This window comes from Mauremys mutica, chromosome 20, assembly GCF_020497125.1.
Source record: "Mauremys mutica isolate MM-2020 ecotype Southern chromosome 20, ASM2049712v1, whole genome shotgun sequence".
NCBI classification, from domain to species: Eukaryota; Metazoa; Chordata; order Testudines; family Geoemydidae; genus Mauremys; species Mauremys mutica.
In genome coordinates, this window is record NC_059091.1 from 675,390 (window position 1) to 699,778 (window position 24,389).

The window sequence follows — 24,389 nt, forward strand, 5'->3', positions numbered from 1 at the left end:
CAGGTACTTCCGCCACATCCAAAATGGCCGCCCGCCAGTGGGCCAGGGCGAGCACTGCCACTCTCAACATGGCGGCCCGAACACGCCGTTTCCTTTGTCTCTCCCGCCTCCAGCCTTCTGCGGGCGCCCAAGCGGATGTGAGCCGCCGCTGACTTCCGGTTTCTCTGGCGTGGACCCTGGACCCTTCTCCACGGGGATTCCGCCCCCTCCTCGGGTACCGGGGGGCTGGCCCGGTGGGGGCGGGGCTGGAGCGGTGGGGGCCACTGGCGGGAGGGGCGAGCCTGGGTCTATAGGGGCCCTGGTGGGGGCTGAGTTCCATTCCATAGGGGCCTCCATGGGGCAGAGGGGAGCTGGATCCATGGGGGCCGCAGTGGGGCTCTATAGGGGCCGCAGTGGGAGGGGCTGGGTTTCTATAGGGGCCGGGTCTATAGGGGTCTCTGGGGGATGGATGGGGCCGGGCTGCATCTATGGGGCCGCAGTGAGGGGTGGGATCTATCGGGGCCCCGATGGGGGGGGCGAGCTCAGTTCTATAGGGGCCTCCATGGGTGAGAGAGCGGAGCTGGGTCTATAGGGGCCTCAGCGGGAGTGGGGCTGCTATGGGGCTGCGGACTGTGCCCCTGGGTGGGGAAGGAGCTGGGGAGGGCGCTGCAGGCACTGGGCTGCCCAGGGGCGTGTTCCTACAGGGGCCTCTATGGGATTTGAGCCCCACCCCCACCCCCGGGAATGGTGCAGAGGAAACAACGGGCTACGCGGACTCTCTCTTCTCCCCTCCCCACCAGGATCTGCTGCCTCTGCCTGTGGATCATGCTGCTGCTGCCGCTGCTGCTGCCCGCGCTGAGCGCCCTGGCCTCTGCCGTGGAGGTGAAGCGACCCCGGGGTGTCTCTTTGACCAGTAAGTCACCAGGAGCTGCCACACAGTCCCATACTGAATTGGGTCCCTGGCCCTTTAAAAAGTGCGTGGGGGCGGGGCTAGTTAAAGGAAATGCCCCTTTGTGGGCAGAGCTGCTGCATCCACCCGTGCACCTCCACCATTGGCCAGCGGCTCTGAGTTTCATGGATGTTCCGGGCCCCATAATCCCCCTCCAAGGCAGACGGTATTTAACTAGATGGGGAAACTGAGGCACGGAGCTTACCCCCAAGGTATTCTGGGAAATCGGGGTCCGAGCCAGGACTAGAGCCCAGGAGTCCTGAATTACCACCCCTGCTTTAATCACTAGACCCCCCAAGCCCCTCCCAGAGCTGGGAATAGAACCCAGGGGTCCTGACTCCCAGCCCCCCTGCTCTAACTACTAGCCCGCAGCTCCCACCTGTGAGGCCTGGGGGACCGCAGCAGTCGAGTTGCTTTCTGTTTGGCAAGCGAGGGTGGCAGAGTAAAAGCTCTGCAACCTGGTCGTTAACATCGGGGCGTTCTTAATGAGCCGACCCTCCTCTCTTGACTGCGGGCGCCGTGGTGGTGGCGGGGCTGGTGGGTGACAGCTTGTCCTAGTACTGGTCTGGAGGAAGCGCAGGCCCCGAGAGGGAGGGGTTGTGGGTGCATCTCCACAGATTCCCCCTTCCCTGTCACGTCTCCGGTTCTCTCCCTCCCAGACCATCACTTCTACGAGGAATCGAAGCCGTTCACCTGCCTGGACGGGTCCTCGACCATCGCCTTCGAGTGGGTCAATGACGATTACTGCGACTGCCAGGACGGCTCGGACGAGCCAGGTGGGTGACGGGCCGGAGAGCCCCACTGCCGGTAAGGCAGCAGCGTGCCCCGCCCTGGCGCTCGCTGCTGCGTTGGTGTGGGGCTGTGCCCGCCAAGGCAGGTCCTGCCTGAAAGAGCAGGGGGCACATGGGGGAGTTGGGGGGAGAGGACACGAGGCAGCTGCGGGGGGCATGATGGGAGGCACGAAGCAGGGAGGAGAAGAGGGGACTGAGGGGGTGTCGCTCACTCCCCTCAAGCGTGGCTCAGCACGCCTCATCTAGTCAATTCCCTGCCATCGTGGGGGCCCCGGGGACACCTCGGCCTCTCCTGGTCTCTGCCCGTGGCACAGCTTAGGCCTGAAATCACGTCCTGGGGGACGGTCCCCGGCCTGTGCTGGCCAGGAGGACAGGCCAGGTGACCCCTTCTGGCGTTCGATGCGCTGAAATAAGCCTCGCGTTGCTCTGTCCTCGCTACCGCTGCGCTCGGAGGCTGCACTAAGCGTGCCCCGTGGCTGAGCCGCGCGGTGGGTGCTGTCCCAGGGAACTGGGGGAGAATCTGCCCTGGGGGGGTGGGGAGACGTTGGAGGCCTGTCAGCCCCCTGCAGCCACGCTGCAGACTGCTTGGGCTGGCAGGCTACGCCAGCGGGGGGGTGGGGTGTAGACAGGACTCAGGCTACGTCTGCTGTGAAGCCCGGCCCTGAGGGCGAGGAGACTGGGCAGCTGCCCGCTGCGGGTCTGTGCTCTGCCAACCAGCAGGGCTGTTGTGTGTCTTTCAGGGACCTCGGCTTGCCCCAACGGCCGGTTTCACTGCACCAACGCCGGCTACCGGCCGCAGTACATCCCCTCCTCCCGCGTCAATGACGGCGTCTGCGGTAAGCTGAGCCGCTGCTGCTCGGGGGCCGGGGGGTGGCGCTCTGCCTGGGGGCGCAGGGTGGGGCCCTGACAGCCGCTCTTCTCTCGCTTTCAGATTGCTGCGACGCCACGGACGAGTACAACAGCGGCTTCGTGTGCGAGAACACCTGCAAGTAAGAGCAGCCCGCAGGCTGGGGATCAGAGTCGGCTGGGGGGACTGGATGGCTCGGGGGACGTGGGGCCTTTCCCCTCTAGGGGGCACCAGCTCCAGTCTGGCCCCGGAGGTGGAGATTGGGACACGGGGCCGTTCCCCTCTAGGGGGCGCCGGCTGTGATCTGGCCCGAGGCCGGGGAAGTGGCTGGCTGGCTCAGGGCCCCTCGAGGGCTCCGTTTCCCACTGAGTTGCTCCCCTGTGTTTAGTGCCTTGTCCCGGGGGGTTCAGTCCAGTACCCAGCACGTGGATGTCGGCCCACAGAAATCGCCACCCGAGCTGGCACCCCCCGTCTCAGCAAAGCAGCCAGGGGTCGGTGGGGCCCTGGGGTGGGTGACTCCTCCAACCCAGGGCTAAGCTGGTGCGGGGTGGGGGAGCCGAGCAGGGACGTGGCTTTTTACCCCGTCAGCTCCTGGGGGAAGCTTAAGCTTCGGCTCCTATCGCGGACAGTAAAATCGACCGGGGAAGGCTCGTCCCTGCTCAGCTGGCCCGTCCCTGCGCCAGCCCAGTAGCCAGCTGCCGCCTGGGGCGTCCCACCTCCGCTGCACCTGCTCACACAGCCCGTGACCACACGGTGCCCCTCTCTAGGGGCCGCACCCGTACGGGTGTGAGGCCCAGCCCCGGGGGCTCTCCCTCCGGCAGCAGAGCTCACGCCCTTAGATCCAGCGCTCCCAGGCTTGGCCCCTGGCGCCGCTGGCTCACGCGGGGGCCTCTCCCCCGCCCCGTGCAGAGAGATGGGCCGGAAGGAGCGGGAGGCGCTGGCGCAGATGGCAGAAGTGGCCAGGGAAGGCTTCCAGCTCAAGCAGGTGCTGATTGAAGAAGCGAGCAAGGGCAGGGAAGACAAGCAGGTGAGGAGATCGGGGAGCTGGGCGGGTCCCTGCCCTGGTGAGACCAGCCGGGTCGTGGGCATGGAGCCGCCCCCGGGGCCCGGCTGCCGAGGAGGGAGCTGAGAGCAGCATCGGGAGCGCGTCAGCGTCACGTGCTTGGGTCCGTTGATGCCGCAGCCCCGTGGCAGTGTGAGCTGTGAACCCGCCCCGGACGCGGTTCCTAGGCCGTGCCGGGCCCGCCTGGCTCTGCAGCGTGGCTGTAGCCGTGGTGAGGGAGCGTGGCCCAGGGGAGAGGCCGGTTCTGCTCCCAGCCGCGGGGGAGGGGGCGGTGTAGGCTTCAGTCCGGGAGGGGGATGGACGGGGGATCAGGACTCCTGGGTTCAGTTCCCAGCTCTGCTGCTGGGCGACCTTGGGCCAGTCGCTGCATCCCCCCGGTCCCCTGCCTGTGGAACAGATGATCCCCACAGCGGGTGATGAGGGTAAATCCGGGGCAGGAGGGTGGAGCTGCGGCCTGAGGGCCTGAGCCCCCTAGCTGGGCAGGGGCCACTGCTTGGTGACTGCTGAGCGGGGCGGGCCCGGCCTGCTCCCCGCCCCCCACGCTGAGCGGGACGGGCCCGGCCTGCTCCCCGCCCCCCACGCTGAGCGGGGCGGGCCCGGCCTGCTCCCCGCCCCCCACGCTGAGCGGGGCGGGCCCGGCCTGCTCCCCGCCCCCCACGCTGAGCGGGGCGGGCCCGGCCTGCTCCCCAACCCCCCCACGCTGAGCGGGGCGGGCCCGGCCTGCTCCCCAACCCCCCCACGCTGAGCGGGGCGGGCCCGGCCGGCTCCCCCACCCCCCCACGCTGGGCGGGGCGGGCCCGGCCTGCTCCCCAACCCCCCCACGCTGAGCGGGGCGGGCCCGGCCTGCTCCCCAACCCCCCCACGCTGAGCGGGGCGGGCCCGGCCTGCTCCCCAACCCCCCCACGCTGAGCGGGGCGGGCCCGGCCTGCTCCCCAACCCCCCCACGCTGAGCGGGGCGGGCCCGGCCTGCTCCCCAACCCCCCACGCTGAGCGGGGCGGGCCCGGCCTGCTCCCCAACCCCCCCCGCTGAGCGGGGCGGGCCCGGCCTGCTCCCCAACCCCCCACGCTGAGCGGGGCGGGCCCGGCCTGCTCCCTAACACCCCCACGCTGAGCGGGGCGGGCCCGGCCTGCTTCCCCAACCCCCCACGCTGAGCGGGGCGGGCCCGGCCTGCTCCCTAACACCCCCACCCGCCCCCTGTGCAGAGGACACTGGCGGAGTTACAGGAGGGGAGGAAGTCTCTGGAGGAGCAAGTGGAGACGCTGAGATCGGTGAAGGAGGCAGCAGAGAAGCCAGAAAAGGAAGCCAAGGAGATTCACCAGAAGAAGTGGGAGGGTGAGGGCAGTGCCTGCTGTGGGGCAGGGCGAGGGCTCTGGGGGAGAGGGAGGGTGATGCCTGCTCCGTGGGGCTCTCGGGGAGGGGGAGGGCTCTGGGGGAGAGGGAGGGCGGTGCCTGCTCCGTGGGGCTCTCGGGGAGGGGGAGGGCTCTGAGGGAGAGGGAGGGCGATGCCTGCTCCGTGGGGCTCTCGGGGAGGGGGAGGGCTCTGGGGGAGAGGGAGGGCGGTGCCTGCTCCGTGGGGCTCTCGGGGAGCGGGAGGGCTCTGGGGGAGAGGGAGGGCGATGCCTGCTCCGTGGGGCTCTCGGGGAGGGGGAGGGCTCTGAGGGAGAGGGAGGGCGGTGCCCGCTCTGTGGGGCACTGGGGGGCGGGAGGGTGCCCGGCTGGCTGTGTGGGGCTGGGAGCATTGCCGTGAAAGGCAGCAGGGCCCAGTGGGCAGAGCACCGGGGCGGGAGTCGGGCTCCCCTCTCCCAGGGAGTGCAGCAGACTGGTTAGGTCAGGGAACGGGGCGCCAGGCCCCCTGGTTCGGTGCCTTCCTCCGGGAGAGGAGCAGGGACTAGTGGGGAGATGGGGGGTCCGGGAGCTGTCGGGGGGCTTTGCAGGCTCCGTCCCCGTCCCCCTGTCCCTCTCGCAGGGACTCCTGCCGCCTGTTAGCAAACCCGGCTCCGGGCCCTTCCCAGCTGGGGCCACGCGGCTGAGCCCTGGGCTGGGACTTGGGGAGCCGGGTTCCAATCTCGGCTCCGACAAGTCACTGGCTCCCTCGGGGCCGCAGCTCCCTGGCGTCAGTGCGGTGCCCAGCGTGGGGGCGCCCCCCAGGGGGACGCAGGGGCAGGGGGCGCCGCGCCCTAACCGCAGCTCTGTGGCTGGTCTCACACAGAACAGAAGGCGGCCGAGAAGGCGGCGCAGGAGCAGGCCCGAGCCAGCGACGCCTTCCAGGAGCTGGACGATGACGGGGACGGCCTGTGAGTCTGGATCTGGGGGTGGGGGGGTGAGCAGTGCCCCCTGCCTGTGTGTGCTCTGTGCCCCCCCGGCCCCCCAGCAGTGTGTACCCCGGAGCAGGGCCTGGCCTGGCGGGTGCCTGTGCCCCTCACAGAAGTGGGTGAGGCTGAGACCAGACCCCCCTGCAGATGCCCGTGAACTCTGCCTTCGATCCCTGCTGCCATCTCCCCTCCGCCAGTCTCCCCCCGGGCCAGCACAAGACCCCCGGTGCTGCTGGGATAACCTGCCCCAGGCCAAGATCCCCCCTGCCCGGCAGAGCTCGGGCGATGCCTGGGGAGCTCGGTTCAGCAGGCGGCCTGGGGCTCGTTGCTGGGCCAGGCCAGCGCTGGAGAGAGGTGGGGGGAGCCGGGCGCACTGAGCAGCCGGGCGAGGGGCGCGGGTCAGAGGTGACCCACCCGTGTGGGTCGGTGAGGTGCCAGCAAGTCCCAAAGGAGATTGGCAGATGGGCATCTGGGGCAGGCGCCTCTCCAGCTCCTTGGCCCCTCGCCAGCCGGAGGCCCTCAGACCCACGTTGCCTCCGCATAGAGGGCACCGGCTCACGCGTCCTCCCGCTTCTCCTGGCCGCAGGGTGTCAGTGGCCGAGCTCCAGACCCACGTGGAGCTGGATGTGGATGGAGACGGGACCCTCTCGGAAACGGAAGCCCAGGTACGGAGGGGATGGCGTCCCGGGGGGGGGCGGGGCGAGGCATTCCCGGGGGGCGGGGTGGGGGCGACGTTCCCAGGACAGAGGCACAGTGATGTGCCAAACAGTTCTTAGCACGTCTCACGTTAACCCTCCAGGTGGGGTCGTCCTCCAGTCACCAACAGGGAAACTGAGGCAGGGAAGGGCCTTGACTAAGTTTGCAGGGTCGGTGGCACGACACAGCACGCTCACAGGGCTGGGAAAAGAGCCCCAGGAGTCCTGAATCCCAGCCCCGCCCCCTGCTCTAACCACTGACCTCACTCCCCTCCCAGAGCTGGGGATAGAACCCAGGAGTCCTGACTCCCAGCCCCCCTGCTCTAACCAGCTAGACCCCGCTCCCCTCCAGATAGAATCCCATGCTCGGCTGATTTGTAAACTCTACCTAGGAATCGCTTCACCTCGCACCGAAATGCAGCCACCTCTGGGGTAGGAAGCAGCCGCTGCTTAACAGCTCCCACTACCATCATGTAACAGTGCTCCGTTTGCGTGGGGTGAGACCCTGTCCCACAAAGCCCCCCCCCGCCCCATTTGCAGTGAAATCCCACTGATCCCGTTACAAAGGCAGAGCTCCGCCCAGCTCGCGGAAACCCTCCCGCACTTGGGCTGCCGTGTTTGCTTCTGTGGCCGCAGTGAAACCTGCAGCAATTCAGCTCGGTCCCTCCTGGCCCCCAACCCACCAAAACCCAATTCCACTGCCCCCCAGGGACCAGAGCCACCAGTGTCCGTTCCCCCTGTTCTCCAGCAGGTGGCAGTAAGGGCTCACAGGCAGGCGTCCTTGCTGCTCCGATCCTGAGGGTGTTTTGGGGCGGGGGTCCCCCCTTCAGCCCTGTTTTCTCTGGGGACTGAGTAGCTTCCTCTCCCGCCCGGTGCTCTGGGTCGCGGGTTGAGTCGACTGCAGCACAGATCTGAGAGACCCCAATGAGCGAGGCACAGCACAGACCCCTAGGGGGAGACGGAAAAGGAAGGATGGTTGTCCCCACTTTAGAGATGGGGAAACCGAGGCGCAGAGAGATTCAGGAGTCAGCCAGGGAGACAGTGGCTGAGCCCGGAGTCCCAGCTGGGTGCTTTAACCACTGGCCCAGCCTGCCTCTCTGCTAGCCCCGGCTCCTCTCAGCTGCCCTCCTCTTGGCCTCATCTGCATCCGGTGGCAGAGTCCCCCACAGGCTTTGCTGTGCCCTGCTGTACTCAAGCCTCAGTGCGTCTCTTCCAGACTCTTCTGGGGAACGCCCTGCAGGCCGACGCCTCCAGCTTCCGGGACGCCGTGTGGGCTGCAATCAAGGAAAACTACAAGCCCGAGGTCAGCGCTGTGGGGCCGGCCCTCCTCCGAGGGGGCCTCTGCATCCATCCAAGTCTGGAATAACATAGCGAGCCCCCGGCAGCATTGTCCAGTGGATAGAGCATGGACTGAAACCTGCGTTCTGCTCCTGGGTGCCTCAGTTTCCCTAGCTCTTACAGCACTAACGTGGTGTCACCAGCGTCACCAGTGACTGGGTGTGAAGCCCCCTGGCAGTGTGCAGCGTGAAGGGATGATCGGTGGCTGTGCCGCCAGTGGCGAGTCACTTCCCCTATCGGTGCCTCGGTTTCCCCAGCTCTTCTCTCGTGCTTTTCATCTGTGGAGCTCAAAGTGCTTCACAAAGGAGCTGAGGATCGTTGTCCCCATTGTGCAGGTGGGGAAACTGAGGCACGGTGTGGGGCAGTGACACTCCCACAGCAGGGTGTTGGCCCTGTAGGCTGATCACTGCCCCCTGCTCGGTCCCCAGGCTGGGGCCAGGAAGGAGCCCAGGAGTCCAGCCCCCCTGCGCATTGCCTCATCCGCTGGCCGGCCCCCCCTCTCCCCTGGGACCCTGCTTGGCAGCGTCAGGGAGCAGCCGGGTGCTGCGCTGACGCTGGCCTGTGGCTGCTGTGTGCTTCCAGGGCCTGCCTGACGCCGCTCCCCTGCCCGAGGCCCCGGAGCCCCAGCCGGACCTGCCCTTGGAGCAGCCGGCCCCCGAGGACGACTACGATGAGGAAGAGGAGGAGGAGGGCGACGATGACGAGAGCAACGAAGAGGAGCCGAAGGTAGCGCGGGGGAGGGGCTGTGACCTGGCCCTCGCAGATCCGGGCCAGCTGGGGCAGAGATCGGAGCCCCCGGGATCTCTCCGGAGCCCCCAGTCCTTGCAGCCATCTCCCCACGAGGGATGCCTCCTGCTTGCCCCCGGCACTCAGTTTAATCCCAGCTGCTTCCTGCGAGCCTGCCGGAGACTCCCCAGCCCCTGTGGGAATTAGGGGCACGAGAAAGCTGATAGGATTCAGGCTTCTGAATCCCTGCAGCACCCCCCAGTGTCTACCCCGTCCCCCAGGGCACATGCAAGTGACCCCACAGGAGCATTGGGATCGCTGGACCGGGACACGCCCATCTAGCCCGGCATCCCGTCTCCAGTAAGCCGGGGCCAGGTGCCTCCGCGGAAGGAGGTGGGATAACCAGCCCCCAGGGACAGGCTCCTCCGAGCTCAGCCCCTGTCCCAAAGGGGAGGGGGAGGGGTGGTTCTAACCCTCCCGAACCCTTGGTCATTCCCCCTCTGGATAATCTCATTCTCCGTCTAAAGGCCCAGCCCCTCCTGCTGAGCTCGTGCCCTCATGTGGCAGTGAGTTCCGCCGGCTCATTGCATAGAACGAGAGGGTTGCACGCCCCCAGCCTGGGCTCCGTGCATCCTTCCATTCAGGGACTCTCCCGCCCCGCCCGCAGCGAGCCAGGGGTCCAATCCAAATTCCCTTTGCCCCTTCAGGTCCCCCCGCCCAAGCAGCCGGCCGACAAGACAGCGGAGGAGGACGAGGCGGAGAAGATGCCCCCTTACGATGAAGCAACACAGGCCCTCATTGACGGTAAGGCTTTAAATCGGGGCCAGAACCTGCCCACGGGGGGGGGGGGGGAATTCTCCCCCAGCGGGCTCCTGAATGTGCTGAATAACTCGACTTGTGGTTGCCAGTGTCCCTGTACCGACATCCCAGCCCCAGCAGGGGGAGCTCCGTGTATGTAGCGGGCAGCAGGGGGGGGACCCCAGATCCCTTAGCCGGGCCCAGAATTCAAACTGGGGTCGCCCCTCGTGGCCGCGTGACTCTGCCAGCCCGTGTCCCGGAGCCTGGTCCGAATGCCAGCAGCCGCGTGAGCGTCGGCGTCGGCACCTTCTCTTGGCTCAGGAGTCGCTCCGTGACCGACCGAAGTCAACGCGCGGTTACCGGCGTCCCTCCCTGGCGGCTGGGCTCCCAGCCCAGGGGTGCCGAAGCCCCCAGCGGCGGGTTCCTTGCCACGGCCTCGCGTTTGGTGCAAACCTGAACAGCTCCTGGTATTCTCTGTAAATCCCGTCGCCCAGAGGCTTCTGGGCTTACCGCAGGCTGAACGTGCCGCCTGAGCGCCAAACAAACGCCATTGGCTCTAAGAGGGCTGGAGCGCGTGCCGGCTGCTCGGGCGTGGGCGGGAGGAGCCGAGCCGGTTTGTGTCTTCGAGTGAGTCAGAGCGTTGCCAAGAACTCACCAGTTCCTCTCGACTCCGGGCTCAAGGGCTTTGCCGCCGGTTCCCTTCCAGAGCCGGTCGCCCTGCCCAAGACGGGCCCGGAGCGTCAAAGCTACGTAGGTGCCTAACTCCCTTTGGTTCTGAGGGGAATTGGGCACCTCAGTACCTTCAAGGGTCTGGGCCAGAGGCAGACTATGAGGATGGGTCATGACTCGTGCTCAGTCCCAAGGAGCGTGGGAACTGGGCAGCCACCTCTGAGGGGCGGCACGGCAGCTGACTGGGGGTGCACGGCAGCGCTGCCGAGTGCCGGGGAGGGGTTCGAGGCTGGCGAAGTATCAGCAGCTCGAATCGCAAGGAGCGGGAAATGGCAGTTGCCAGCAATACCCGGTTTCTCTGGCCCCTGTCGCCTGGGCGCCTCGCAACCTTTAGCGTAGTTCTCAGGCAGGACAGTGGCGTTATCCCCATGTCCTAGATGGGGAAACTGAGGCACGGAGATGGAGGGACTTGCTGTCACGGCGTCACCGGGCGATGCTCTGGAACGACTCCATACGAAGCCGGTCGGGACTCTGGGGGCGCCTCCTCTCTGGGAGCAGACTGTCTCCAGGGCAAGAAGCTTCCACAGCTTCCACCTTCCTGGGTCTGAGCTTGGCCCATTCAGCATCCCCTGCCCCACCGTGCGCTTCCTGCAGCGAGTCTGCACAGGCGGGGTCCTGGGGAAGCCAGAGGGCCCCGCACCCCAACTCCGCAGGCAGACGTGACTGTCAGCCAGAAGGTTTATTAGCCGACAGGATCACAGTCCAACCCAGAGTTTGTGGATACAGGAAACAACCCCTGAGTCAGGTCCATCTTGGGGCCAGGGAGGCCAGGGCCCCGTCTGGCCCCCCTCCATTTCCCCAGCCAGCTCCAAACGGAAACGCCCCAGCCCCTCCTCTGGCCTTTGTCTCTTTCCTGGGCCAGGAGGTCACCTGCTCGCTTTGTTCTCCCACACCTTCAGTTGGCACCTTTGCAGAGGAGGAGCCCAGGCCGTCAGTTACCAGGAGACAGGGTGTGGGCCATTCTCTGTGCAGTGCTGTCACACTGGCCCTCTCTCACACCCCCTTATCCCACCACCTAGATACTGAAGAAATGCATAGGGGAAACTGAGGCACCCACACAGTATTCTGGGAAAACATTAAGAACATTCCCACTTCGTCACCTGGACCCCAGGTTGGACAGGCTATTGCTCTAACCACTGGTCCATCCTTCCTCTAGCCAGAATTCGCTTCACCTCCTAGCTTCGCGGCCGGTGCACCTTTATTTCCCCACGGGCAGAGCGAGCGCCATTCCCTGGATGGTATCTGTCCAGCCAGACCGCCTTGGGGTCCATCCCACCGTGCCCTGGCCAGGGCTCCCGCTCTGCCCACACGACCCGGAGGCACCTTTCGTCGGGCCCGACGCTGGGGGAACAGTGGAATTCTCCAGCCTGCAACCCAGGAGCCAGCCAAGCCGATCTCACATCTTGGGATCTCGGGATCCTCCTGCCTCTGGGCGCAGAATCCTGAGATGGGGCCGACTCAGGGAACGGCCGGAGCTCGGCACTTCCAGCGAGCCAGCCCCGGGGCGCGTGCCCTGTCCGGGACCTCCCACCCGTCACAGGACGGAGCAAACCAGCCCCCCGCGCCAAACCAAAAGCTCGCTCCCCTCCCCCCGCCTTATAGCTCCTGCCGCAGCCTGCGCCGGTGGCGACCCTCTGCCGTCTCTCGGGCGTTGAAAGCCCCCGTTTCATGGCAGCGCCCCTGCCAGCCCCCATTTCCCCATCTGTTCCGGCAGCGAGGGAGAGGAGGGCGGGGGAAGCTGACTCATCGCCTCCTTGTAATGAACTCTGCGAAGAGCCGTGGGGGGGGGGGGGCGGCTGGCTTTGAGGCAGCGCTGGCGGGGCCATGAGGATCTGTCCAGCCCCCTCCCAAAACCCCCCAGTGAAGGTTGTCCCTGGTCCTACTGTTCTTACAGTCAGGAAGGTTTCCCGGCGACTGAACCGAAATCTGCTCTGCCGTAGTTTGAACCCGTTGCCCCTTGTCCTGCGCTCTGGCAAGAGAGAGCAGCTTTTCGCCGGCTATTTCATGGCAGCCGTTCAAGTATTTGAAGACCACTGTCAAGTCCCCCCTCAATCTCCTCTTTTCCAAGCTCCGCGGCCCCGGTTCCTTCGCTCGCGTGGCTGGCGTCCCCCCCGTTGAGCATCTGGGTCGCTCGCCTCTGGGTCCTTTCCAGCTTCGCTCCATCCAAACCTGGGCACCGTCCTCGGGCTGAGGCCCAGCCAGCGCTGAGCAGAGCGGGACTCGCCTCCCGTGACTTGCACGCTGGGCCTCTGTCAGTGCAACCTAAAATTGCATTTGCTTTTCCCTGCAACAGCAGCGTGTTGCTGACTCACGGCCTGGCTGGGATGCGCCACAAATCCCAGAGGCTTCTCAGCAGGGCTGCTGCCAAGCCGGTTCTCCCCCGGCCTGTCATTGTGCAGTTGGTTTTTCTTCCCTGAGGGCAGCACCTTAGGTTTGTCATTTTGTGGTGTGGAGCCCAGTCCTCCCTCTGAACCGTAGCTCTGTCCTCCAAAGTGTTGGCGCCCGCCCTCGCTGCGTGTTGTCAGCTCTCTGTTGCCACAGGGTCTGAGCGCCTCAGGATCGTTAACTTCCGACCTGCCTCAGTTTCCCCCAGCTGCCCGTGGGGTTAACCGCACCTCTAGCTGGGGTGCTTTGGGCTCAAGCCAGCTGGGCCCGCCGGAGCTAGTCCTGCCTCGGGGCGCTGGCTCCTCTGGCACGGGCAGGTCACTCTGCAGCCCGCAGGGGGATTGGCAGCTGGGCAGCTCTCGCTGGAGCGCAGAGACGAGCCCGGAGGGTCTGCCCGCACCCCACAGCTAACCCCCTGCCCCGGGTTTGTTGGTGCTGTAAGCCCCGGGGCAGGGGTGACGTCGGAGCCAGGGTTCCGCTTTCAGGCTGGCTGGAACCCGCCCGCCTTGCGGCGCGGACACAGGCTGAATCGCTCACGGGCTCCTAGTCCTCCTGGGCCCTTCCCACAATGCCCCTGAGGGGCAGACAAGTTTCCCCCAGCTGGTTGGGAAAGCACCCCTGAGCGGCTCAGCGCGGGCTGCTGCAGGACGCATCCGGGTAGGGCCCTTGCTCGGCTCCGGCTCTGCCGTCGGGACGCTCACAGCCAGGCAAGGCTGCCCCGGGCCGATCCCCCGGGGCGACGATGCGGCGAGGGGACCCCGCCGGGCAGGGGCTCAAAGCCGGGGCTGTCCGGTCCTGGGGGCTCCGCCTCCCCTCTGCCGTGCTGCCGTTACAGTACAGCCGCGTGTTGCCGTTTCTCCGCCGGGCTGTGTCTGGCCCCGTCTCTGCCCCTTGGGGGCTTGGCTGCTGGCACCACGCAGCCCGCCGGGCCAGGGCTCACCCCAAGCTGCCTCAAGCATTTGTTACGTGCAGCAATAACTGAGGCCTGTGGGGATTGTCTCAAACCGGGGGGGGGCCATCTACCCTGGCATCCTGTCTGCGACAGCGGCCGGACCCCAGCGAATCCAGCTCCTGGGCCCCATTCAACGCATGAAGAGATACGAGCCCTGTTTCTGCCAAGTTACTATTACACAGGCGGCCTACGCAGCTCGCTGGGCTAGGATTCAAACCCAGATCTCCGGAATCCCGGTCCGGTGCCTTAACTGCAACCCCTGCCTGGGTGTCAGGCTGGTTACAGCTCCCGAAGAGAGGGGGAGTTCTGGAAGGGGCCCCCCCAGCCGCCTCGCTGCCGATGTCATCACGGCTTCCAACCCGAGCTGTCAACACTTCAATGCAGAGTCCAGTGAAATGTACCAGACGGACGCCTGGGCTCTTGACTGCCGCAGTATAACCGCAGGACCAGCCCCAGAGGCGCCTGGATTCTGTGGCCGGGGAGCGGGCGTCTCCCCGGGAACGCAGCCTCGTCAGCGTCTGCCCGGCTAAGTGCAGCTGCCTCTCTCCGGGCAGCCGCTCGATACCCGAGGCTGCTCCGCTGAGCCGAAATGGCCCAACGCCGCCCTCGGGAGTGGGGCTCCGGTGCCTGGCTCTGGCCCAGATTCGCTGCCTTGAGCTGAGTGTGCAGAGCTGGGGAGGCCGGATGGCACCATTAGTTCGTCTTCCCCGAGCCCGGGAAGGTGTGTGTGATCGAAGCACCTTGAGCTGAAACCATCAGGAGATAGACGCTGCCGTGTCCCGTGTCCCCCCAAGAACCCCAAACCCTCTGTCTCGCTGGGGGATCCCGGCAAAGACCAGCCTCATTGCTGGGTGAGGTCAAGCCAGAGAGGGGGCATGGCGGCCAGGATAGCTACTGATGGGGAACCGATGAGGGTGGGGGGGGGATAACTAACCCCTCCCGGATCACCTACTTAGCAGTAATTAGCCAAAGTAACCCCCGACCCAGCTCCCTAGTGCCGCCGGCCTGCTGGGCGACCTTGGGCAAGTCACTTTCCCACCCCCGTGCCTCAGTTTCCCCATCTGAAAACGGGGTGACGTTTTGGGCCCTCCTAGAACGGCCAGTAGCTGCTGCTCTCTGCTTGCTCCGGCTAGTTCAGATCATTGTGTCGAGCCCAGTGGGCCAGGGCGGGCTCTGTCTCCAGGCCGGGCAGTGCCACCCCTGCAGGCTCGTCTGCGGGGGCGTTAATCCCGAATACGCTGGCGTGTGAATTCAGAGCGCGGTAGCCTCCACCCGGGGGCGCTGTGCTGGACTCGCTTGTGCCTGGGCCACCCGGTCTCTGCCCCCCTCCCTGTTAAATGGGTCTGAGTGGAGTCACGGCAGGGGGATGGGGGGCACCCGGAGATGGGCGGCAGAATGACCCTCTCTGCCTGTCCCGCGGGAGCAGTAGGTTGTTTACCGCACACCTTTCTCTCCGCAGGCTAAGGGGGTGGTGCTGCTGTGGGGCGGCCTGGGGAGCAGAGCCCCCGCTGGCTTCAAGGCAGGAGCAGCGCGTGGCCACCCGCCGCGGCCTCTGGCAAGTCCTGCTGGTTGCCACGGAGGGCACCTGCCTGCCACAGCTAAACCATCTCCCGAACCAGCCCCACGGCGAGCTGGATCCTCTCCCCGCATTGGGGGAGGGGCTCTCCGGCAGGATCTGGGCTGCCAAGGGGGCGGCTCTGCAGGCAGGTCAGGAAGCAGCCGGCTGTTGGGCCTGCGTGAAGGCAGCTCGGCAAGTCCCGCGCCGGCTCCTAACAGGCCGCACAAACTTGCCTCTGCCCCCGACGGGGCAGCCGGGGATCGAATGGGCCGCGGCGTCTGTCCCTCGAGTTTCCTGCAGGGGGCGCTCCAGGCGGCTGCGCCCCGAGGACACCATAGGCAAAGCGGCCTGCCCCCGGCCTCCCCTCCCTGCCCCCCCCCGGCCTCCCCTCCCTGCCCCCCCGGCCTCCCCTCCCTGGCCTCCCCTCCCTGCCCCCGGCCTCACCTCCCTGCCCTCTCTTCCAGCCGCCCAGAAAGCCCGGGAGCAGTTTGAAGAAGCCGAAAAGTCCCTGAAGGAAATGGAGGATTCCATCCAGTAAGGGGGCAAGCGGAGGGGGGCGGTTAAGGGGTGTGGCAGGAGTGCAGGCTCGGCATTGGGGCCCCCCTTCCATGTCGTCCTGGCCCCCCACCCCCCGGCCTGCCCCGAACAAAATTAACTGGGGAAACTCAGATGCCTGGAAATGTGACGAAGCCTCTTGCTAGAGGGTGGGAGACTTTATGGTTAAAGCATGAGATGGGCAGGCAGGACTCCTGGGTTCTGTGCCCGGCTCGGGGGTGGGGGTTGGGCAGAGCTGGGCAGGCAGGACTCCTGGGTTCTGTGGCCCGCTCTGGGGTGGGCGGTGGGCAGAGCTGGGCAGGCAGGACTCCTGGGTTCTGTGCCCCGCCCTGGGGTGGGCGGTGGGCAGAGCTGGGCAGGCAGGACTCCTGGGTTCTGTGCCCCGCCCTGGGGTGGGCGGTGGGCAGAGCTGGGCAGGCAGGACTCCTGGGTTCTGTGCCCTGCCCTGGGGTGGGCGGTGGGCAGAGCTGGGCCTGCAGGACTCCTGGGTTCTGTGCCCCGCCCTGGGGTGGGCGGTGGGCAGAGCTGGGCAGGCAGGACTCCTGGGTTCTGTGCCCCGCTCTGGGGTGGGGATAGAGCTGGGCCTGCAGGACTCCTGGGTTCTGTGCCCCGCTCTGGGATGGGGGGTGGGCAGAGCTGGGCCTGCAGGACTCCTGGGTTCTGTGCCCCGCTCTGGGATGGGGGGTGGGCAGAGCTGGGCAGGCAGGACTCCTGGGTTCTGTGCCCCGCCCTGGCAGAGGACTGTGGTCTAGTGGGTAGCGCAGGTGTGCGATAAACGGCAGAGGCATCAGGCTGCAGAGCCCGGACAGTGAAAGTGCCCAGCCGTGTACGGCGGCCGGGATCGGAGATGAACTGCAGCTAGGGCCAGAAGCCAATTAGCTTTCCCCAATTAAGCTGTTAATGAGGATTGGGGATTTCTGACAATCCCTTCTTGACAAGGCTCCTTGCTCTCCGCTGCTCTCCCGCGTCACAGCCTGGCTGGTGCACTGCAGTGTTGCTGCTCTGGGGTGGGGGGGTTGTTTAATAGAGACACCCGCCCCCCCCAGGGGACCACCTGTCCCCTCAGTGCTGTTTATTTGGAGCAGTAAATCAGCTCCCCCCCCCCCCCCCCCCGCAGCCCCAACACCTCCCAGGAGATCACAGTAAGATGGAAGCTGACTATAAAAACAAAAACTGCCCAACCCCCAAGCTGTCTCCTATTGATCGCGCCCCACCCCCCCCGAACTCCGGGCCTGCCCCTGTCCCGGCCCCGGCCCCAGCCGGGGGCTGCAGCACCCTTAGCGGAGAGACCCGTGGGGGCAGACGCTGCAGGGCGGACCCACCGGGCTGCCTTGCTGGGGTTTTCTGGTCCAACCCCACCTCTCACCCAGCGTACGTGGGGGCTCCCGTAGGGGGCACCAGTTCCTGCAGGTCCAGTAAGGTGCTTCAGCACCCGAGTGGACCCCCCCCCCCCCCGCCCGTGCTGGGAGATCTCTCCCGACTCGATACCGTCCCGAACTGGGCTCTGGTGTCTGCGCAGCAGCCAGGCACCCCGTAGAGACACACTAAGAGCTGCATTCACCCGGCTCTAACCCACCAGCCCCCACGCTCCTCCCAGAGCCGGGGAGAGAACCCCGGAGTCCGGCTCCCAGCCCCTCCCTGCCCTAACCACTCCCCTCCCAAAGCGGGGAATCAAACCCCGGAGCCCTGGCTCCCTCTCTGCTCCTGCTCTAACCACTAGCTCTCCCTGCTGAAGCTGGGGATAGAACCCAGGAGTCCTGAGTCCCAGTATACACACTGCTCTAACCACTAGACCCCATTCTCCTCTCAGTGCTGGGGATAGAACCCAGGAGTCCTGGCTCTCAGCACCCCCTTCTAAATCCCACTCCCCTCTCAGGGCTGGGGATAGAACCCAGGAGTCCTGAGTCCCAGTATACACACTGCTCTAACCACTAGACCCCACTCTCCTCTCAGTGCTGGGGATAGAACCCCGGAGTCCGGCTCCCAGCCCCTCCCTGCTCTAACCACTCCCCTCCCCTCCCCGAATGGGGAATTCCGGGGTCCTGGCTCCCAGCCCCTCCAAATGCAAGAGCGAGCTGCAGGCTGTAACTCATTTCCGGGGGCGTTGGGGGATGGGCTCTAAAGACCCTTCTCCTGGTGGGACCCTGCCCCCCCCCCGTGTGGGGTAGACGGCGCCCCCTGGAGTTCCAGCCGGGCAGCCTGTTCCGATCGAGGTCAGTTCCCCCCCTTAAAACCGCAGCAGGTGCCAGACTGGGCCTGTAAGTGGAGCCCCTCTTCCAAATCCCCCCCTCCAGCCACGTGACGCCGTCCCTGGGGGGGCGCTGGTCTGAGCCACCAGCCAGCCCGGAGGGAGGGGTTAGCTACGGGGGGGGGTGGGGGGGGCGATTGGTCTGAGCCACCAGCCAGCCCGGAGGGAGGGGTTAGCTACGGGGGGGTGTGGGGGGGGCGATTGGTCTGAGCCACCAGCCAGCCCGGAGGGAGGGGATAGCTACGGGGGGGGTGTGGGGGGGGGGCGATTGGTCTGAGCCACCAGCCAGCCCGGAGGGAGGGGTTAGCTACGGGGGGGGGGCGGGAATTGGTCTGAGCCGCCAGCCAGCCTGGAGGGAGGGGTTAGCTCCGGGTGGGGCGGGGGGATTGGTCTGAGCCACCAGCCAGCCCGGAGGGAGGGGTTAGCTACGGGGGGGGGGGTGTGGGGGGGGCGATTGGTCTGAGCCACCAGCCAGCCCGGAGGGAGGGGTTAGCTCCGGGACCCGCGACCGGCCCGGGGGGGTGGCTGCGAGAGCTGGCGAGCGCACAGGTGTAAGGACCCAGGGGTCCTGACTCCCAGCCCCCAGCTCTAACCACTAGCCCCCACTCCCCTCCCGGGGCTGGAAGCTCAGCTGCCAGCTCTCAATTAAGCTCGAGCTCGACAGTTTGGCCAAGGCATCTGGTCCCCTCCCCCCTTCTCCGGCTGACTGCAGCAGCCTGCCCCAGAGAGGCCAGTAATTGGCAGTAGCCTTGGCTACCAGTACTGGGGAGGTAACCCGGACGGCCCCCCCTTGCTGACGGCAGGTGCCCGAGTCCCCTGGGGTCCAGCCTGTGGCAGCTGGCGAGTGTGGCAGGAGCAAAGTGGGGCCGGGAAGTTTATCCCCCTCCCCTCCAATATCCCATCTCTGCCCCTCCCAGGGCTGGTACCCCCCCCCAAAAAACCCACCCCCCCTCCTCCCATGAGCTAGGCCAGGGGGCTGATGGCAGGGACGGCCCATTGCAAGCGGGAGATGACTTGAGATCTGAGAAGTCCTGTTTGGCACAAAGTGAACCCTGGGAGCCAGGACTCCTGGGTTCTATCCCCAGCTCTGGGAGGGGCGTGGGGTCTAGTGGTTAGAGCAGGGGAGCTGGGAGCCAGGACTCCTGGGTTCTATCCCTGGCTCTGGGAGAGGCGTGGGGTCTAGTGGTTAGAGCAGGGGAGCTGGGAGCCAGGACTCCTGGGTTCTATCCCTGGCTCTGGGAGGGGCGTGGGGTCTAGTGGTTAGAGCAGGGGAGCTGGGAGCCAGGACTCCTGGGTTCTATCCCTGGCTCTGGGAGGGGCGTGGGGTCTAGTGGTTAGAGCAGGGGAGCTGGGAGCCAGGACTCCTGGGTTCTATCCCTGGCTCTGGGAGGGGCGTGGGGTCTAGTGGTTAGAGCAGGGGAGCTGGGAGCCAGGACTCCTGGGTTCTATCCCTGGCTCTGGGACGGGAGTGGGGTCCAGTGGCTTGAGTGGTGGATTCTGTTCCTCCCTCAGGCCCTGACACCCCCCCCCCCACATACTATCACTTTTTTTTGCCTCAGTTTCCCCATTCTAAAATGAGGCGAGTAACGTTCCCCTGCCTGAGGGGGGGAGACGCCATGTCTGCTGGGCGGCTTTGAAAATGAAAAGTGCTGGGGGCGGGGGGGGGGAGCGGTCACCAGCCCCCCTTGTTATGCCAGGGGGATGGGCATGAGGGAAGAACCAAGTCTGTAATGCCACTGGGAGGAGCAGGACCCCGTGACTCAGGAGCCAAGGGTGCCGGGGAGTCGCTGCCGTACGGGGTGAATGGAGGCAGGGCCACTGGGGGCAGAGGGCTGGCTTCCCAGTGGACCCAGACAGCAGGAAATCATGTGGTCCAGGTGGCTCAGAGAGCAAAGCAGGGGCCATGGGGGTGGCGTCCCTGCTCTCTCGCTTGAGCACGTCACTGAGCTGCTCCGTGCCTCAGTTTCCCCAGCAGTACACTGTCCTTCGCAAGGGGATTGGGAGGGGCCCGGACACTCTGGCAATGGGGGGTGTACGTACCTGAGAGCCCTGACCAGGGGTCGGGAAGGAGCTGAACCGCGGGGCTGACCTCTTCCCCCCGCCCCCGTGTCGTTCCAGGAGCCTGGAGAAGGAGATCTCCTTTGATTTTGGCCCCCAGGGGGAGTTCGCGTATCTCTACAGCCAGTGCTACGAGCTCAGCACCACCGAGTAGGTGCCGGTGATCGGATTGATTCCCCCCCTCCCGCCCTCAAACCGCAAACTTTCACTGGGGCGGCCTGGGACTGACCCAGCTCCAGGATCTCCGAGCCAGCCCGAGGTTTTCGGCCGGACTCCGGCTCTGCCTCGGGGGTAACGCCCAGAGGACGCCCAGCATCACGGTGCTCCGCTAACCTCGAGCGATGCACTGAGCGCGCTGCTCGCGTGGGATGGTGTCATCAGGACGCCTGGGTTCTCTTCCCAGCTCCACCACCGGCCTGCTGGATGACGATGGGCAAGTCACTTTCCCGCTCGGTGCCTCAGTTTCCCCTCCCACTCAGCTCTCCGTCGGGGGTCCGGGCAGCGCCTGGAGCCCGCTCGGTCGGGGGGCTGGGTGCCAGGGTACCGGACAGCATTAATTAGATCCTTGTGTATGGATGTGGTAACTGAGGCACGGACAAGGGGAGTGGCCCCGGTGTCACAGTATGCCAGTGGCAGAGCCAGGAATAGAACCCAGGAGTCCTGACCCTGTCAGGCTCCTGCTCTAACCACTAGCCCCCACTCCCCTGCCAGGCCTGGGAGCAGAGCCCTGACTCAGCCTGGCACCTCTCCACACCGTCCCCTGTGAGTTCCCAGCAGCGCTGGGGCTGCCGATTTGTTCCAACCCACCTCAGCTGGGTGCCCGACCCGCCTTCGGGCGCCAGTGGGGGGGCGGCAGGAACCGAGCCGCCCCCTTGGCATCCAGTCATCGGACACGGGGTGAGCGGCGCTGGGCACGGCCCCTCCCTCTGCCTCGTGTCCCCCCGTTATTCCCTTGGCTGCAGATGGAGGCGCTCGCTAACGAGTTGTTTTTTCCTGGTAGCTATTTAGGGCTAATTTCCCCAGAGTCACAGAGCAGCTCCCAAATGCCGCCCTGTCTCTTTAAGGCAGCCCCCCCCCCCCCAAATCATTTCCCAGGTGATGGGGGGGGGTCAGCTGGGAAATGGAGAGGGAGGGGGTGGGGAGGGGGGAGCGGGGTGGGGGCTGGGGAATGGAGGGGGAGGGGGTAGGAAGGGGGGTGGGGGGTGGGGGCTGGGGAATGGAGGGGGAGGGGTAGGAAGGGGGGAGCGGGGTGGGGGCTGGGGAATGGAGGGGGAGGGGTAGGAAGGGGGGAGCGGGGTGGGGGCTGGGGAATGGAGGGGGAGGGGGTCGGAAGGGGGGTGGGGGGTGGGGGCTGGGGAATGGAGGGGGAGGGGGTAGGAAGGGGGGAGCGGGGTGGGGGCTGGGGAATGGAGGGGGAGGGGGTAGGAAGGGGGGTGGGGGGTGGGGAATGGGGGGGAACATGGGGGGCCCCCAGCCCCAAGGGGGCGCTTGGCCTCTGCCTGCTTCTGGGGCGCTGCTGAGGCGGGGGGGTCAGTCCTTCACCGCGCTCTCACTCCCCCCCCAGGTACGTTTACCGGCTCTGCCCCTTCAACAGAGTGTCCCAGAAACCCAAAAACGGCGGCGCCGAGACCAACCTGGGGTAAGACAGAGCCTGAGCCCCCCTCCCCCGAGCTGCGCCCCCCCCCGAGCTGCGCCCCCCGGGCCACCAGCCCCCCACCCTGTGCCGGAGCCGCAGCCCCCCTCCCACCCCGCGGAGCCACGGCCCCCGGGCCGCCGCCCCCCTGCCCCCCACCCTGCGCCAGAGCCGCGCCCCCCGGGCCACAGCCCCCCCTCACCCCTGCTGAGCTGCGCCCCCCGGGCCACCAGCCCCCCACCCTGCACCAGAATCGTGCTCCCCGGGCCACAGCCCCCCTGCCCCCCACTCTGCACTGGAGCCGCGCCCCCAGTGGGGAAAGGCCCCAGGTCCCCCCGAGCCAGCCAGTCCCCACCCTGGGGTGGGATCAGAGCCAGCGCCCCTAGAGGGGAAAGGCCCCAGGATCCATTCACAAGCTCCCCCCCCCCCCCAGCTGACATGGCCCTTGCACAGGCTGGGGGTCGGCGGTGGCGTCTGTGGGGTGCTGACCTTTGACCCCCCCCCCCTTTGCAGCACGTGGGGTTCGTGGGCCGGCCCGGAGGAGAACAAGTTCAGTGTCATGAAGTACGAACACGGGACGGGCTGCTGGCAGGGCCCCAACCGCTCCACCACCGTGAGTGTCCCGGCCTGACCCCCTCCCTGCCCCCCTGCCCTCCCCGACCCGGCCTGCCCCACGGGGCCCCCTGCCCTGAGCCGGCCTGCCGTCCCCCCCCCCCCCCCGTCCCCCTGCCCTGAGCCGGCCTGCCACTCCCGCCCTCTGCCCCCTGCCCTCCTCACTCCTGAGCCAGCCTACCACCTCCGCCCCCTGCCTCCCATGACCTGGCCTGCCACCCCCGCCCTCTGCCCCCTACCCATCCTCCCATGGGGGGCATGAGCCCAGACAGCGCTGTGCCCATAGATATACCCCTGTGGCAGCTGCCAGTAGTGGGGGCAGGCCCTGCCTCCCCCTTAACTCTGCCCCCCTGGCATTGGGTCCCCCTTAGCTCTACTCCCCACCCCAGTGCTGCATTCCCCCTTAACTCTGCCCCCCAGGCACTGGGTCCCCCTTAGCTCTACCCCCCACCCCAGTGCTGCATTCCCCTTAACTCTGCCCCCCAGGCACTGGGTCCCCCTTAGCTCTACCCCCCACCCCACCCAGGGTGTTGAAGCCTGCAGGTGCACGGTGAGCCCCTGTGTACAGCAGGCCAAAGCCGCTCCCCCCCGGCCCCCCACCCCAGCCATTCCTGTCTGAGGCCCGGCTGGCTGGCACGGGCAGGCGCATTGCAATGGAAATCGCCCTGGGGGCTTTACCGGTGGTGCCCCAGGGCGTGGCTGGGGGCCTCTCCCTGCGCCCCAGGCTGACCGTCGCCCTCCGGCCCCCAGGTGAAGCTGACGTGCGGCAAAGAGACCGTGGTCACGTCCACCACGGAGCCGAGCCGCTGCGAGTACCTGATGGAGCTGGTGACGCCGTCCGCCTGCCAGGAGCCCCGCGACCCTGGCGCCGCCGACCACGACGAGCTGTGAGGGGCCGGGAGAGCCAGGTATGTGCCCCCCCCCCGGCGCTGGGGGGACCAATCCTGGTTCGGGGGAGCAGGGATGGAGCCTGGAGCAGGGATGGGACCGGCCCTGTGTCCTTAGCCCAGGCCGGGCGTGCCTCAGTTTCCCCCTGCCCCCGGGGTGGGGATGGGCTTGGCATGCCTCAGTTTGCCCATCTGTCAGTGATCCTTGCTGCTCTTCGGGGGCATTAGCAGGGCTGTCACCTGCCCGGTGCCCCCCATCTCACGGGGCACCTCCTCTCTCTCTCTCTCTCTCTCTCTCTCTCTCAGAGTCTCTCTCCTGCAGCCCCACTTCCCAGCCAGGCCATTCCAGGGGGTGGCTGAGTGACTCTCCTCCCCCCGCCCCGATCCGGACCTCACCACTGCCCACGGCTGTGCCCGCCCCCCGCTGCCCCCGCCGGGCTCTCCCAGCTGCCCAGAAAGACGCCCACGACCCGCCAGCTGCCTTCTCGACACCAGAATGTGAGTCGTGCCCCGTGCCCGCCGGGCAGCTGCCAGGCTGCCTCCACTGGATTCCCCGTCAGCCTGGCACCGGTCCCTGGCAGTGCCCCCGACGCCCTGGGTGATCTTCCGTGAGCAGCTCTGCGGGGGGCACTGCCCGTGTGCCCAGCGACTCGGGGGTCCGGTCACCGGCAGAGGGTCCCGAGGCCAAGAACTTCCATGCCATGAGGGCGCCCCCCCTTCACCCCAGGAGCTGCCCCCCGCCCCCAGCCCCTGCATCGACTGAGCCAAGCAGGGAGGCCGGGGGCGGGGAGGCACTCAGGGGTCGCGACCCCCGGCCAGCGCCGAGGGAGCGAGCGTCAAGGATTCCCATCCCAATAAAGGACGTTTCTCCCCAGAGCCGCGTCTGTCCTGAACCCATCACCAGCGGGGCTGGGGGAGCAGGGGGCCGCGGGGCGGGAGCGAGGGGCGCCGGCGGAGCGGGGGGCCGCGGGCTGGGAGCGAGGGGCGCCGGCGGAGCGGGGGGCCGCGGGGCGGGAGCGAGGGGCGTCGGCGGAGGGGGGGCCGCGGGGCGGGAGCGAGGGGGGCCGGCGCAGCGGGGGGCCGCGGGGCGGGAGCGAGGGGGGCCGGCGCAGCGGGGGGCCGCGGGGCGGGAGCGAGGGGGGCCGGCGCAGCGGGGGGCCGCGGGTTGGGAGCGAGGGGCGCCGGCGGAGCGGGGGGCCGCGGGTTGGGAGCGAGGGGCGCCGGCGGAGCGGGGGGCCGCGGGTTGGGAGCGAGGGGCGCCGGCGGAGCGGGG

The 24,389-nt window shown here is 67.3% G+C and overlaps 1 protein-coding gene across 1 annotated transcript; it reads left to right on the forward strand.

Moving 5' to 3' along the window:
* The first annotated feature begins 130 nt into the window (after positions 1-130).
* Positions 131-23,946, forward strand: LOC123353587 (glucosidase 2 subunit beta-like). The gene is made up of 18 exons (XM_044994804.1): positions 131-214; positions 780-892; positions 1,588-1,704; positions 2,460-2,555; positions 2,651-2,708; positions 3,476-3,593; positions 4,833-4,962; positions 5,840-5,924; positions 6,529-6,607; positions 7,854-7,940; positions 8,558-8,701; positions 9,409-9,505; positions 15,588-15,657; positions 20,045-20,134; positions 21,549-21,623; positions 22,131-22,230; positions 22,980-23,137; positions 23,423-23,946. The coding sequence occupies exons 2-17, from the start codon at positions 805-807 to the stop codon at positions 23,118-23,120; spliced, it is 1,575 nt and encodes a 524-aa protein (XP_044850739.1). The 5' UTR covers positions 131-214; positions 780-804; the 3' UTR covers positions 23,121-23,137; positions 23,423-23,946.
* The last annotated feature ends 443 nt before the right edge of the window (positions 23,947-24,389 follow it).

Bases quoted from the DNA above. Each gene is read 5' to 3' on its own strand.
- LOC123353587 (XM_044994804.1), top strand. From the start codon at position 805: ATGCTGCTGCTGCCGCTGCTGCTGCCCGCGCTGAGCGCCCTGGCCTCT. The intron at 7,941-8,557 runs GTCAGCGCTGTG...GTGTGCTTCCAG, and splicing joins AGGAAAACTACAAGCCCGAG to GGCCTGCCTGACGCCGCTCC. The intron at 8,702-9,408 runs GTAGCGCGGGGG...TTGCCCCTTCAG, and splicing joins GCAACGAAGAGGAGCCGAAG to GTCCCCCCGCCCAAGCAGCC.